The 16,187-nt window shown below is 43.2% G+C and overlaps 1 protein-coding gene across 2 annotated transcripts; it reads left to right on the forward strand.

Annotated features, from left to right (window-relative positions):
• The first annotated feature begins 538 nt into the window (after positions 1 to 538).
• On the forward strand, positions 539 to 15,707 carry STRA8 (stimulated by retinoic acid 8). Of its 2 annotated transcripts, XM_055712816.1 has the most exons (7): positions 539 to 2,876; positions 4,346 to 4,433; positions 4,835 to 4,987; positions 8,118 to 8,400; positions 9,654 to 9,730; positions 11,409 to 11,520; positions 14,929 to 15,707. In XM_055712816.1, exons 1-7 carry the CDS (start codon positions 2,870 to 2,872, stop codon positions 15,001 to 15,003), a joined length of 795 nt encoding a protein of 264 aa, XP_055568791.1. In that variant the 5' UTR covers positions 539 to 2,869; the 3' UTR covers positions 15,004 to 15,707. The 2 variants fall into 2 exon arrangements, with proteins under 2 accessions (XP_055568791.1, XP_055568790.1); XM_055712815.1 differs by having other exon boundaries at positions 11,409 to 15,707.
• Positions 15,708 to 16,187: the final 480 nt, after the last annotated feature.

Consider the following 16,187-nt stretch of genomic DNA (forward strand, 5'->3'; position numbering starts at 1 on the left):
TTTCCCGCCTCCTTATTGGCCGCCGCCGGGCACTGGAGGCGTTCCGATTGGCTCTCCGCCACGTGCGGCTCTTGTTGCTGAGCGCAGGCGGGCAGAAGCGCGGCGGCGGCCATGGAAGGGGCGGGTGCGGGCGCGGGCGTGGGCGTGGGCGTGGGCGTGGGCGTGTGCTCGGGCTCGGGCTCGGGCTCGGGCTCGGGCCGGGCGGGGTGAGGTCGATCGGGCGATCGGTCGATCCCCAGAGGTGTCCGGTGTGAGCAGCCACGGTCGGCCTCGAGCCGGCCTTTCCGCTCCCGGCAGCAGAAGAGACAGCAGGGCCAGGCGTCCTCTGTGCCGCGCTGGCGGTCGGTACTGGGGCAGGGGGCGTCGGTCCGTCGTGCGGCGGGTGCCTTGGACTTGGTCAGGCCGGTGGGGTGGCTGCAGCAGGCTCGGCTGGGCGTGGGCCTGGCCCTTTTGTGTATGTGTATGTCCGGTGGTGTTGCCTGCTCCGCTGTCACAGTTTAATTGGAAGAAAAATTCCAATGCTGTGAATAAATCTTTTAGTAACATCGGTGGAAGCTGAGGACTCTCAGCACTTTCTGAAGCTGAACCCTGGGTACCCCATGGAAATGGAGCATCAAACCATTGCAGGGAAGGGTGCAGGAGGTGGGAGGTTTGGCTGTGTTTCTTGCAGTGCAGTTTATCGTTAGTGGTAGGTTAGGTTTTAGTCAGTACTTACAGATGGCATCCCTCAGGCAAAGAGAAGATTTCAGACTCCAGGATTTCCTACAGAAAAATGAGCTGGAGTGCTTTTGTCAGTCACCCTGAACTTGCCTTTTTTTGTCTGTCCACTACACAGGCTGTAAGATTTTTTTTTCTTTATTTATATATTTAGTCCATATAAAGTGTTGCAGCTTTTGATGGAGACAGCTGGAGCCTGTAGGAAGACACGTGCGAGAGTAAGTCCCAGTCCCCTGACACACCTGCAAGAGGTAGAATCCTACGTGGCAAAGCGGCGCTTGTCACAGGCACGCCACCGTGCTAGGCTGGGAAGACTTTTCAGCGACTTGCGGGAAGCTGTTCTATCCCAATCACACAACTCTGCCTCAAAGGTGCGGAGCAGCGACTATTTCTCTATGCGTCGCTGTTATACCTGGGTGTGTTTAAATTTAGCCAGGTTTATTAATATGACCACTGTATCTTTATGGGTGCCAGTGTGTGTGAGTGTGATTTCACTGTGTGAAGCTTTCCTGGATCTCTTTTACTTTAAAGCTGCCAGTTCAGCATAAGCAAATTGTTCACTTCATAGTCTCTGGGTCATGGGTTGTTCATGTGCCTTAGATGTGCTTTTCTTAAGGGTTTTTTGCAGCTTCTTTATAGCTTTGCAGCTTCTTTGTAGTGTTTTGGAAACAAAGCAAAGGATCCCGTGATGAAGTTATCTTGATTTCACACCATTTTGCTATGAAATCAGAGTGGTGAGTTTAGGGACAGAAACAGTTAAAGGGGAGGGAGTAATTCATTCAGCCTTATGAGGTGCACTCTGTCCTCAAGACACTGAAAAAATAAGTCTGGAAAAAAAACCCATCAATGCTGTTTATTGATCTCTGCTAAACTAAGAGACTATTTTATCGTTTATAAAGATGAAATGAACCCAAAATACTACTGAAAAGATTGATACCACCATGCTCAAAGCAGAGGAATAAGCATGAGGAGTACTTTTATCCTCAACTCTGCCACTGATTCATTTAGTTAGATTGGTTACTTACAGTTTTCCAGTTTGTAAAATGGAGAGCGTGGTGATTGTTTAGGACAGGAGTTGTCCTTGTAAAGGGCTTTAAGACTCTGAACATGTAAAACTGCTATCTGGTGCTTGTGCCTGCTGAACCCCTTATCTCTCCTACAGATTGAAGTAGGAGTTCAGTTTGCCATGTTCTGAACAAAAATGCAAGTTAAGCTGAAGTCACCATGAGCTCAGAAGCCAAGACTAAACAGATACTTGTTTTGTCTGGACTAGGGGGACTATCATCACATACCAACTCTTAAAATTGCTTTTTAATAGTATCATGTGCCCCTTGTGTGACTTTTGAAGGTCAAAAGAAGTTGAGTATCTTCAAGAGCCTAAATAGGAAAGTTCACTTGTAATCCTAGTTCTTAGTGTCTGGCTAAAATACCCAGTGTGACAACGCTGAAAGGTAGACATCCTGTCAAAGGTGATTGGGATGGTCTCACCAATCACATATATATTGAAATATTTTTGAGGTGTATATGTTTAAATGCATTGGCCATTTGTTCTCAGTTATGCTTGCTATAAATGATGAAGGAATGATGTTCAGCACTGAAGTTACTCCAGTAGCTATCAGTGTAGCTGAGAGCAGAATATGGCAAAGGCTTCTCCTAGCAAAGTTCTCATGGGAAATTATTAGTAAAGTCTTATGCCTAAAGTTGGTAGACGTCCAACAAGACTTCACAGCATGGTATTTCTGGACATGCTCCAAGAAAAGAACAATCCAAACAAGACTGTTTGCTGATGAAAGAAGATCACAGTTAAGTAGCAAGTATCTATGTGACCAGGTGTTATGTGTATGTGTTGCATAATACATACCTAAATATTTATATTCTGCATTGAAGTTTGCTCTGGTATTAGTTCTTGCCCCTTTTCATATTAATGAGGGTATCTGGTGAAACAATACAGTTGTTTTCGCAGGGACATCAAGATAACTGAATATCAAAATGAAGGAAAAGTGAAGAAAACAACCAAGGCATGTTAAAACATTGATCTAGTCAGAGCAGAGAGCAATCAGTTCTGATTTTTTCTTGTGTTTAGTATCAGGTTTTGCGTAAGGCTAAGAAATCTATCCAGAAGTTGGAGCAAACCTTGGGTTCTTTGCTGGAGATGAAAGGTAACTATGCAAGTATTTGCTTTGGACAGAGTGCCTGGATTTGTTTGTTTATTTATTTGTTAAAGAGACATTTAGGTACCTAGCTGAGCAAATTAAAGCGTTAGAGCTGACTGTGACTTTAGTTGTAACAGTAAGCAAGGGGTAGCAAAAAGTCTTACTGACCTACTAAGCACTGCACCTCAGAAATCCCCCTCTGACTCTGAGTTGTTCCTACCCCCTCCCCTGCCAAGGTGAAGGAAGGAAACTGGTAATTCCTGCCATCCCATGGTCAGGCAGAATGGCATTGTCACCCTGCTGCCAGTTCACCCTCAGCAGGTGTGAGGCTGGTGTGGGTCGCCAGGCTGCATGCTTGGGCTCCCACTGAGAGGCTGCAGGAGCATGTGTGCTCCTCCCGGCCTCAGCAATGTAGTGTAGTGTGAAAGACAGCTGTCATGAGCACCCAGGATTGCAAGTCAAGCACAGCCAGAGCTTAAACTGCAGGCTCTGGTGTCAGATAAAGGAGAACAGAGAAGCTGCTGAGGATTTCCTAGTACAGGAAATGGAAGCCTCTAGTTAAGAATTTACTCTGATAGAAACGGGTAGAGAGCTGCTGTGGCTTTGTTTTCTTTCAGCTTGGTGGGTCGTCTTCATACACTCTTCTGTTACCACCTGTGGCACCATGCGTCACTGCAGTGTAGCATGTGCTGTCAGCAGTTGAGGCATGCCTTGCCAATGTGCCATCTTGTTTACTGATGCTGGCCGCTGCCTGCAGTGGCAGCAATTAGTACTGGGGGCTGATGGGGTACAGACTTTGGACGTATTTTTGTGTCCCTTCAAGTGTCCAAGTTACTGTCAGGTAGAAAAAACCCTGCTATTCTTGCAACTTGCACCTTCAATAATTTGCATCAGTTAGAAGTCCCATTGCTTAACGTGAGCAATCTCCTCTGAACCCACATCCTTGAATAACCCATAAAAGTCAGTCATAGGTAGAAGAAATAGTTTGAGAGAGCAAAATTGAAGAGATCACAAGCAGTGAGGCTGGGTGAGGAGAACATGGAGGTTAATTTCCCCTTGTGTTTACTTTCATATATGTACAGTTCATACTGCTTGTGAATCACGTGTTGGTTGTCGGGGGGGGGGGGGGTATTAAATGCAATTTGCTTGTTATATGGCAGTCACAAAATACCGTATTGACTAGTGCTTGCCTGGAGTTTGATTTGCTGGTTATTTTATTAATATCACCATCATTTCTGTCAGACCAACGTTAGGAAGAAGGCATTAATTTTAAGTTCCTCAATGATAATAAACTCCCAGTAATGCTAGCTACATTGCAGGAGAGGCAGACATTTCTCCTTTTACATCATTTTTGTATAATGAAAAGCTCTGGCTTGTGAAGAACCAGATGTTGAATTTATTTTGTTTGATTGGGGCTGAGGGTGGGAGGGAAGCCAAAAGTGTCACTGATGTGACAGTAACCTTTCTGCTGACAGCAGAGTCCTTCAGTCTGGAGGATGGGAACCTGTCCAGCTTGGAGGAAGTCAGGGAGCAATATGTCAAGAGGCACTTCAGCAATCATAGGTAAGGGCTTATGCCAGTCAAGTAAAGATGATAATACTTTGCACTTGCTTCCATCCCAGCATCTCTGAACCTCTTTGTCATTGTTACTGAATTTCCAAGCAGAAGCCTTTCATTGTGGGGAAAAGATGAAGAGAATTCTCCTGGACCCCTGTGATCCTGTACAGTACACAAACACTCTAAGCATGTTGCTGGTCTCATTTCCAGTCAGTGCTTGTATTTCCTTTCCCTTCTATGTAGCTGATCTGCACCAAGGGCTTCTCATTCACCTGCAAAGCAAAAGGAGGAGGAGAAAGCTGGCTTGGGAAGAATGGCCCTGGACTCTGGAGTGGCCATGACAAGGGCCTTATTAATCCAGTTAAGAAGTTGTTCGTGTGGCTTTTTTTCCTGTGTGTTCTTTCCAGCACTGCATCAGCCTCGGAAGCTGTGAGTGAGAATGACTCTACTACCTGGTGTTTGATTCAAGAATGTGAAAAAAAACCACCGGAAGAGGATGGGAAGCCAGAATTGATCCAGTCTTCAGACACTTCATCCTCAGATCTGGTGGACTTTGAACGGTAGGTACACACCACATTGCCTTCAGTTTTTTGACTTGTTTATATTAACATCGTGCATCCAGTTGCTGCCATTCCTACAGCCCTGCTGGAGCCTGCCTCAGCCTTGCAGAAGCCTTGTGCCAGCAACTTTAGCCCTGCTGGTGATGAACCTGAGCACCTCACATGTCTTTTACCTGCAACTTGCATGTGAATGGTCTCCCAAGCATCATAACAGCCCCCAGCTCTCCAGACCCTGGAAAATCCCTGAGAATTTTCCATCCATCCTCAAGAAAGAGAAAAAAATGTATTTCAAGTGTGTCAGTCCCTGTGTGGCCATGTTTTACCATTGTTCATGTGGCCTGCAGAGTAAGATGCAGCATACCTGCTAACAGTAGTGGTTTAACAGACAAGTTCAGATGGAATTGGAGGTTATTCATCCAGAATGGTTTATGCAAGTGCATGTCCCTGTGTGTTTTGCTGTCAGTACCACTATCAAGTTGTATCCCTGCAATGGGGCTAGATTTTAGGAATGTAGGAATTGCTGCACCAGATGAAATTTTTGATTCCAGTTGTTTGTGTTCTGGGGAGGTGCAGGAACCAGAGGTAGGCAGGTACTTTCCCCCACAGTGATGTTTGTCCTGCCTCTAATGGCATTGTTATGAGGAGCTTGAATGCTGTTGCCCCTTCCAGAAATAGACCCTTAGCTCCTGGCAGCTTGGAGTGCTTTTGGGGGGATCAGAGAAGGGTAAGGCTGGGTGCAACCAGGGGAGATCATGCAGTTCTTGGCTTGTGGGCTGCAGAGTAGTGGTGGCCTGGAAGATGTCAGAAAGCACTCCTCAAAATGTCTGCAACACAGGGACGAGCAGGGGAACCTAAACACTTAGGTGTGTGTTACAGTTATAGCTGGTGGGTGCAAGTCTGTAAACCCCCTTTAGGATCAGCTCCTAAGTGCCTGTTGCAGGACTTAAAAAACAAAGACCACTTTTCTCATGTCAGTGGTCCATGTATTTTAGTTTGGGGTTGTAATGGTAAGATTACTGGGTTTTTTCAAAGTTACTTATATCTTAAGACTGAGTACATTATTCATCGCATTCTTTCCCTTGCTGTCAGACAGAACTAGGAGCTACTTAGAAGTCATGAATCCTTTTCCAAAGGATGAATGATCATTTAATTGTGAAGATTTGAGAAACAGATAGATGTCTAATCTATCCTGTACCCTCAAGCAGAGTCAATTTTGCCCTGACCATCCCAGAGTAAAGAATACGCAGTACAGGAGAATCCAAAGCTGCAGCTGGCAACCTCTTCCACAGCGTCACTGCCATAAACAAAAACTTCCACAGTTCCTTGCTCTCTTTTGCTTTGAACTGGTACTTATTTATAAAATTCCCTTGGACTATTGAGGTTTTCATCAAAACGGGATTGCAGCTGTGTCAGCAGATGGCACCAGCCTCCCGCTACTGTTCCTGCTTTTGCTCCTCTGAGAATCTGAGGTCTCTGTAATAAAGATACTGTTTACAAGACCTTGAAATCTGCTGAATCAAGATTTTCTGGGGAAAGTATGCTCTACTTCATCATAGACTGCAGGACATAGCTGTAAACACCTGACTTTCCCCTTCTTCACTAACAAAGTAGACCAGAGCCTGTACTGTGTGGGCTCTGGCGCTTATCCTTACAGTCTTCCAGTCCTGGCAGACTGCATTTGGTTCGTAGCTAATCCTTCTCCAAAAAATTACCTTTTATAACAGGCATAAAACAATAGGGACTCTTCAGCAGAGAAAATGACAGCCTTTTCTTTGGTGATTGTCTACTCATTATTTTGGCAGCATCAGAAATGCTTTGAGATTCAGCTGACTTTTTTTTTCTCCCATGTGCAGCAGCAGGAGCTGTATTGGTAGGACTGCACAGTACTCTGTCCAATGCAAAATGTGGTTGTCTTCTTCCAGTTGGGAAGGAAATACTTGAGTCATTTTCAAGCTTAATTTCTTTAGCAAAGCAATCTAATGGTGATTCATATTCTTCTGTTTGAGAATCTCCAGATCTTTTGTTTGGAGCTGGATATCCAGAATCCTTAGTAAGCACAATAACTTACATGAGAACTCTTATTCCCCTTCTGGTACTTTTTCTCCAGAAATGGTGGAAAATAATAGAGTGTGGAAACTGGAGTTCAAACATGTTTATGCTTGTGTGCAGAATTATCTTAAGATTTTCAATATTGATTTGCTGGAACAAGTATTTTTAAAAAAAAAACAAACCCAAACGACTGAACTCTTTTGAGTTACTTTCTCATGCAGTACGGTTCAGTTAATCAGGAAATGTGCTTATTTGGGACATCTTCCAAGGAATCATTTTGAGCCCAAACTTAGTAACAATGACTGCTGTTTATAGAACGCGTGGCTTGTACTCTTTTGATCTTGTTATTTTCATCTGAGAAACTTTAAGCATTTAATTAACAAAAAATAACCTTCAGTGCTGCTTTCCAAAGTAGACGTTATTATCCCTGGTTCACTGTGGCACACAGGACTGACAGAAGAAATGGGATTGTTCTGAGATTTAGTCACTGGGTTGAAATTACAACAGTTATGTCCCATTACCAGTTTCACTACAGACTGCATAGAAGTCAGTCTTAGGGATGCATTTCCTTTGATGTGAGATAGAGGAAATGTAGCTCCCATGCTTGTTTAAGTTAGTGTCCAGGCCTGGGGTAGTCTTTTTCTATCTGCATGTATAGTACCTGATACGTCAGGATATGACCTCAACCAAGTGTAGAGCAATGCCAGTAAAAGTATAAAAAGTGGCTTGCAGTGTCAAAGCCTCAGGATATAAAGGCAAGTAACTCAAAATTTATTAAATACCAGAATGAGGTTTGCCTGTGCAACAGGTACAGCCTGCAGTGCCTCGAGGTTCTGTTGTGAGGCAGTCCTGCTGAGGCTGTGGCTGGAGCCTGCCTTTTGAAGCTAAAATCTTGGCGGAACAGAGCTGCTAAAATCTTCAGACAGTGTTGGGCAACCTTCAGTAATTGTGTGAAGTCTTAGAGGGGGGAGTCAGTGAAGTAGTTATGAATCACGGCTACTCCCCAGTCTCCTACTGATTTACAATAGATGGCTGCCTCATAGCCTGTGCTTAAGAGATGCTCCCTTTTCTTTCGTTACAGATACCTGTATTTTTATAAGCACACGGTGGACCTGCTGATAGAGCATGGAGTTGTTTGCACTGAGGAAGTGCCTCTTCCTGAGGTCTCCATGACTATTTCCCACCTCTGGCAAGAGCTTTCTGAAGAAAGGAGAGACAGCATCCTGCGGTATTGTAGCCAGAGAGATTTCCTCATGGATCCTAAAGCTGCTTGTCAAGAGCCTGCATGCACTGAAAGTAGTGTGAGGGACAGCCGAGGTAACAGCGAGGAAGCCAGTGGTTCATCAGTCTCCACACCAGAGGAAGTAAGTGCTCGGTACAGCGGGTCCTGTGCTTCTGAAACTCCAAACCTTCAGATGCTAATTGGCTCTGAAACTTTTAATTGGAAACATACAGTAGTTGTAATTGTGCTTTCCTAAGACCACTTGAATGCATAAGTGGAAACAATAAGCAGCCTCTGAGTAAATATCTGCACCAAATTCTGTCTTGGTAAGATACACAGCAAGCTGTTGGAGTCAGTGGTAGTAATCCTGCTAGTCTCCACTGACCTGTAGAGTTTCTGTGCTAAGTAACAGTTAAATTTGCTCTAACTTGCTCCAGGGGGAGGGAGCGAGAACAAGAATTATACGGTTATGGTGCTCTGCAAACTCTCCAAGGAGCGCCGATGATCTAAATACAGAAGGAATACCCAGTTTGCCAAGGCCTGCTGTGTTTTGGGTTGGGTGTTTTATTTTCATCAAAGCACTTGGTAGCAAGTATTTGTAGACCAGTTTCTGTACAGGGCTAATAAATGCCAGTGCCACGCACCTTGGCAGAGCCACAAAGTCAGTGACTGAGTAGACCAGGGCATTTGTTAAAAAGAGACAAAATAACAGCCAGCTCTTTGTAAACTGTTCCTGGAGCACATAAGCAACTAGCTGCTCAAAGACATGTATGTAATTTTACTAGCTGCAAGGGAGGGACAGATGTCCAACTTTAATAGGTAAGTAAAATGCATTGACAAGTTCTTTGAGTCACAGGACACAACTCATGTTGCTGGCCTCCTTAATAAATGTCATGGGGATGTTGCATGCACAGTACTTTTCTGGCACAGAAGATGTGTGAACTGCATTATGGTGGGGTGAACAAATAAGCTTATTGGTCTGTCACAGGGAGCATCTGAACTCCTTTGTAAGCCAGGTCACACACTGGAATCAGATTTGGGGAGACCAGCTGGTACAGCTGAGATCTCCAGCCATAAGCAGCAGCAGTCTAGTCTCTAAAACATTGATATAAATAATGTTTTTTAGTGATTTTCTGGGAGATGTAATGTTAAGTAATTCCTACAGGTTGAAGCATAGGCCTAAGGGAATGGAATAACCTTGTTCCTAGTCATGAAATACAGTTATTCTGTATTATTCCTTTCTCCATAGAACCCTTTTGGTTTACTCTATATGTAAATATACCCGTTAAATGGAAAGAAAGAGTATCATGCTTTGTAAGACTTCATTATTAAAGGTGATAGGTAAAACTCTTAGGTGGCTGGATATGTTGACATCTGAAGTGTTTTCTCTGATAGGTAATGTTTGAAGATGCATTTGATGTTGCTGCTGATTTCCTTGACAGAAGTGAGACTCAAGGAACATCTAGCCAGAGGTAAGTTATAAACTTACCCCTTTTGCTAGACAGAGTAAGTTAATAGTCAGTACTCCATGACAAGTTTTCTGTGGAGTAAGGCAATAGCCTAGCTTTCTTTTTTGTGCCTAATTTTTAGTAAATGGTTAGAACAGCAACTTCCAGCAATTTTGCTCACAATAATACTCTCTTAAGATGCAAAAGTGAAATGATTAATAGGCATTTATGGCAGAATGAGTAAGAATCACTTATTAAGAGCACCCCATCACTTCAGGATAACTCGAATTCTTCTTTTAGCACTCTACATAGCTTTCCATCTTTTCAAATTACAATATTTGTGAAGTTTTCCTTTTCTCTCTCTCACTTACCAGGTCTCTGAGGACCACAAGGCATTCCTCAGATAAGTCAGCTAATCATAAACTGTACTCTCATTTAATGAGAAAAAAATTGTAATTTTTGAACATTGACTCCCTTACCGTTTTTAGTACCCCAATTTAATCACAAGGAGGTGATCAAACTAAAATGTGATTGACCTGAACAGTAACATCCAAGAAACACCAGACCTATTAAATAATAACATCTCTTTCCTCTGCAGGTCAAGTGAATTACCTAAAAGAGAACATGTCAGATACAAAGCTGGCACTGCCTTTGATTTGTCCCAGTAGACCAAAGAAAGAAAAGGGTTGCTTTCCTCAAGAGGAAAGTCACATCTTTTATGCATTCTTGCTACTTAGTCTTTGTTAGGATTGTTTCTCTTTGTAAATAGTGTTTTTAACCTGTTCTTTTTAATCCCAGTTTCTACTTATTTTTCAATATTTAGAGAGTTCTTCAGTGTGAATCTCTTTGTCTTTCACCACCATTCCACCTTGTACTTCCAGAACAGAATGAATGGAAATAAGGTTGTTTTGACTGTTGATCAGAATATATTTAAATACATAAAGCTTAGCAAATACATATCTATTAAATAACATTTATTAGGTCAAAATTGCTGTTTACTTTTAAAATAAGAAAGTATTCCTTAATACTGCAATGTATTGCGATCTATTTTAGATCCCAAATTGGATTAGTATTTCAGTAGTCAACATTTATCCTGTTCCCTTCCTTCCTTATCACTCTGTGCTTTGTAATTCTGGGCAAAGGCGTGATGACAGAACTTTTTAAAATCCCAGGGAGAACATAGAGGTGAGGTCTAGAATGATTATCTTAGCTTTTTGCCAGTTACCTGTTACCCGACTACAAACCTGCCAGTGATAGCTAATATGTCATTTCGTGGCCACATGTTACTGCATTCACTCAAAAACTTTATAAAAGAAGTTGAGGCTGTTTCTCTGAACAACCCTACAAAATACACTACCAAATAACCATTGTTTCTCTCTGTTAAAATAGATATATACTTTTCCCCACAACAGTGTTACTGTAGTTGTCACGTGTCAGTGGATCTCTTTGTTGTGATACTGGTTTCTTTTATTGCTGTTCTCTGTTCTTACGTATCTTCCTTGCATTTGTTAGACAATATCTCATCAATATATCCACCTCCACTCCTCCTTGTTTTCCTTGGTTATTTTCTTTAAGATCAGAATCATCTTGAAGACAATGTGAATCTTTTTAAACTTATAGGTAAAATGTGTAGGTGAGGAAGTAAGTAGGAGGAAAAACAAGGGAACAGGAATTTAAATATAGTATCTGGTTCCATTTTCAGTTCAGCATTTCCAAGCTGCGCTTCTGAAAATCCAGAGAATCACCACAGACTCTGTCTGCAGATCACTGACTTCCTAAAAAGCCTCTTCTTTGCTAATACACAGTTTTTCCAGGTAAGCTTTGCTAAAGAATTCCTTACAGAAGGATCAATGTCTTTCTGTCATCGTCAGAAAGGGATTTCTGTTTTCTGTGCTTCTGATCATCTTGTCCAGAATCATTACAAATAAGAACTCTGGTTTCATAACTTCAGATGTGTCATTCCAAAAGGTCACTAGGATTGTGTCATTGTGAGGAGTTATTATTGCTCAGAGTATTATTCAAAATGGCAAATGACATGGGGAACTTTTGTTGTTGTTGTTGTCTGCATGAAAGTTCCTTGTGGAAAAGCTTGAGTGATCTCATCTGAACAGGCGAAGCTCACTTCGCAGTTCTCCATTAACCCCCAGCTGCTTCATTCTGAGCTCAGTAGGACCACCTTCTGCTTGTCTGGGTGCCAGGTTCCCTACCCTGAGCCCTCCGCTGGCAAGCCGTAGGAGTAGGATATTTGTGTTCTTGAAGGAGCTGATAAACAGCTGCTGAGCTGCCCCTTAACCTCAGCTTGCTGTTGCAGGTTCACTAAGCCAGAAGTCATTGTGTTTGCAGTATTATTCCTCCCCTTCTTGCCCTCCTGCCAAGGAGGTGGCTCAGAGAGTGGAGGACTGAAAGGGAGATATCCCTCAGCCAGAGCATGCTTGTGTTTGTGATGAGGGGTAATTGGGACAGCAAACAAAGCAGAAACTAGTGTTGCACACTGAATCTACCACACAGTGGCTGCTGCATGCCATTTGGTTTCCCCCATCTCAGGGAGAGAGTAGCACTAGAGAAGGTGCAGAGGAGTGGCAGCCCGTGCAGCAAAAGGCATTAAAGAGGAGCTACTAGAGTAGGACTCTTCTGCAAAAAAAGTCTGAGGAATACCATGAGAGAATTTTGATCCTAAATGATGTGGATTTGGTACACAGAATGGTTATTCATTGTGTCTAATACCAGAAGGACTCGAAAGCACTCAGTGAAATGAACAAACAACATATTAAAAAATAGTTGCATGTGCAAATTACCAAATTTAACTCCTGGAGCATCAATCCATTGGCAGTTATTAAATCTGAAGGTCCAGATACAATTTCCAGCTTAGAAGGTCCTCACAGCACAGTTTGCCATAATGAGGGAGCATATATTGTGGAGCAGAGCACACTGCATGCACAGTTCTTGCACTTTTTGTCTAAATATCCACTCCTGGCTATTGTCAGAGAGCAGGCACTGATCTACACAGCCCTTTGGTCTGTGAATAGCTATGTTCTGTGTAAGGACAGAGCTCTTCCTGTGCTTATGTAAATGACTGTGAACTAGAAAAGAAAGAAAAGCTTTAGGCAAGATATGGTATTTCCCGGTTTAAAATTTCTTTTGTGGATGTCATGCCTGGCAGCATTAGGTGGTCCCATTTTGTCCTGCTGCTGCATTGTTATATATGAGCCCAAGTCCATCTCACAGCTCCCAGGTGAGGTGATAAGAGAAGAGGTAGTGTCTCTTTCAAGCTTTAAAGAGGGACATTTGAAATAAGACTAGGAGAATGGGAGTGATGGGAAGACAGGCAGCAAAAGAAGCTGAAGTACCGCAAATTGGCAGTTGAGTGAGCTCCGTGGATCCAAAAGGAAATAAAAGGCTGTGTGCATTTCTTTTATGCAGGAACTTTTGAGTTGTCTGTGATAAGACAATAAAAAGGAAGTTTGAGCAGAAATCACGCAGCTTAGAGAGTACTGATAATGTGAAGGTCACAATCTGTTTTGGTTTAGATAACTGCAGTACAGCACATCTAGAGAGTCCTGCCAAGAGACACACAAAAAAATACGACTGACTAGATTTTTTTTGGTTTGAGCGCAGAAATTCAGCTCCATCTCAAAGCAAACAGATTGAGGCAGTTATGGAAGTGGTTGCAGAGCAGGGATAGGAGACATTCCAGCTAGCTTGAAACACACCAACTCAGGCAGCAGCAGGGAGTTCAGTATAGGCTACATACCTTACCCTAGAAATTGGGCTACTCGGAGCCTTAGAGACTTCTGGACTTGACGGGGAAAGGAGCCCTTCCTGCTTACCTTATGGGTGTGACTGAACCGCTGCAGCCTGTTCCCCTTCCCTTGATGTGGTATCTGCGCCAGTGTTACACTGGCCCGGGAGTCTGGGCAGTGCTGGGATAAGTTATCCCAAAGATAAAGTGATGTCCTGGTGCACTGTGCCCACACCTTCTAGAAGATACAGAGGTGAGTAGCAGGTGCAGTACCAAGGTGAGGCATGCGATGTGCTCCCAACAGAAATATGAAAGGCAGCCTATGGTCTTCTTTTCTTTCATCTGCAGAGCTGATAAGGCGGCAGGGTTCATTGCTGGTCATTACAGGCTAGTGCTGTGTTATGCCATTTCTGGTTAACTGTCCAGGTAGGAAGTACTATTGTTGGATTGTGCATGTTCACCATTTCATAGTCACAGATGCACTGAGTGCAGCTCCTTTTGAGCCGCTGCCCTGGCCATCAAGGCTGCCAAGGGCATGGATCCCGGTAGTATAAAATGCTTGAGAAAGTCGCACACAAGAGGAGGGAGGAGATCCATTAGACAAGGAAAGGGAGGGCTCCGGAAAGGTCAGTGACCTAAAAATGAAAACAGGAGCATGCTTCCATGGTACATGGTAGAGAAATTTCTCTGAGCATGAGATTAATTAAGCAATCTTGTAATTTTTTAAGAGCTGTTGTCTTAAGGTCACATCATAAAAGATTCTTAGCAGCAAAGGCAGTAAAGAATTAATTTAGATTGAGGTCCAAAGGTTTTACAATATCTAAGTGAAAGTCAGTGGGGTTTTTTCTAAGTAGCACTGAGCACCTTTGCATTTTCAAAGGCGTAATTTCTTTTAAAATTATGGATTTTAGATGAGTCACTTGACAAGCAAGTGGGATTTATTGCTCCTTAAGCCATACATTTTTTAAACAGCACCTATTTTTAAGAGCAGCCTTGCCGTAAAGCATCTTGCATCAATGCAGAAGGTGGAGTAGATTGACTGTAGGCATGAACACTTTCATCTAGTTTGATTTCTCAAGAGCCATTTATTCTCTGTAAGCCGGCGAAAGAGAAGGAAATGGTCTTCTGTTGCTAAAAGAGCAGCAAAGCCTGAAGTCAGAAGTTAAGGGCTCAAGGAAGCTCTCCTATCTTCAAAGCCTGTTATGTGACCCACTTGCTACCACAGTCAGTAACAGCTGTCTAAATGATGTAAATAGACATAGGGTAGGAGCCCTGTGATTTTAGAAAAAAAATTGGTTGAAAATTTGAGCCATTCATCAGGCATCTCAGGCACTTGACAAGTGCTGGTTGCTGATTCAGAGAGAAAGGCGGGCTCATGGTGCAATAACTGATGCATGTCGGCACTTGACTAACGCGCTGTATATTTGAAACACAATCAACTCCTGTGGTTTTTAATCCTGCTTGACTTTGGGGGGCCTTTCAGGAAGAAGATCTTCAGTTTGATTATGAGACTGTGATGCTGAGGTGCACTGAGACCTTTGATGATGAAGATTTCTAAACAGTATCTCTGTTTGCTAGTGTTTTGCCAAGCATTGCCAGGTACACCAGCATGTGAAGAGACTGCACTTCTTTCAGTGAAGCACGTCTCTGAACAGAGTGTGAAGACACTGTGTTAAAGTGGTTTGTTACTGTTCCGTTGACTTCCTATTCCCTCATCGGTGCTTCTTGATGTATCAGTTACTTATACCTTTAAAGTTCCATGGTTTAGATATTTATAAAATCTTAGTAAGTACTTTTGTCTGTTGCTTTTTAATGTTTAACCTCACTTCACAAGTAAACTGAGGCACGTACAGTTGTGACCTTGCCTAGCATAAGCTGTGGAAGAGCTGCAGAGAGGTCACATCAGTGATGGCCTGCATGCCCCTATAGGATGCAGGTCTCAAACTGCAACCTGCAAAGATCATTGCCCTGCACTCTGGCAGTGATTACTTTTCCAGTGCTGTTTTACAGCTTGGGCTGACAAGGGAAGAGGGATTTCCTTACAGAGAGTGAGATGAGGCTGTTCCATTTCTCTATGGGGACAGCAGCAGCGGCCACCCACTCCCAAATCACCCAGAGAAGTGCAGGCACAATAATACACTTTGGACTATTTACTTTTGCGAAATGTAAAAAGCTGAGTGATCAGACTTGTGCTCTTCCACCACATCTCACTCTTTAATGAGTACTGTTCAGATAGTGTCTTGGAATTAAAAGTGCTGTGAAGATGAATAAAGTCTTTCCCATCTCTGAGCTATCATTAAAGGCTCTCTACAGACTTGGACAAACTGTGTTCTGACAGTGGTTATGCTGAGGTTGTGCTAACAGCCATCACAAACAGAAAAGCTAAAAAGTTTAATTTTAAAATTTAAACTAAAGCTGGCATACTCCACTATCCATTGGCCTTCAGCAGACAGGCTTTTAGGCTGAATCCAAGAGGGCTGGGCCAATGCCTTGGTGCATAAGAGCATGATACATGCAGCCGTATTCAAGCAAACACATGTGGAGCCTACCACTGAAGCACAAGAGGAGAGTAATTCCTCCAGAGCACCTTCCGTCCCTGCAGGTGAGGCTGTAGTAGCGCTCCCAGGTGAATGTTTGCTAGGCTGCTGTGTTTGGAAGTGGGGGCTCCTAATTGCAGATCCTCTTTGGGTTTAAGAGCCCCTCTGAGTTCTCCAGTGTGCAGCCTTGCCTTTCTAATGTGCT

This window comes from Falco cherrug, chromosome 5 (assembly GCF_023634085.1).
Source record: "Falco cherrug isolate bFalChe1 chromosome 5, bFalChe1.pri, whole genome shotgun sequence".
Classification (NCBI taxonomy): domain Eukaryota; kingdom Metazoa; phylum Chordata; class Aves; order Falconiformes; family Falconidae; genus Falco; species Falco cherrug.

Bases quoted from the DNA above. Each gene is read 5' to 3' on its own strand.
- STRA8 (XM_055712815.1), top strand. The intron at 4,988-8,117 runs GTAGGTACACAC...CTTTCGTTACAG, and splicing joins GATCTGGTGGACTTTGAACG to ATACCTGTATTTTTATAAGC. The intron at 8,401-9,653 runs GTAAGTGCTCGG...TTTCTCTGATAG, and splicing joins CAGTCTCCACACCAGAGGAA to GTAATGTTTGAAGATGCATT.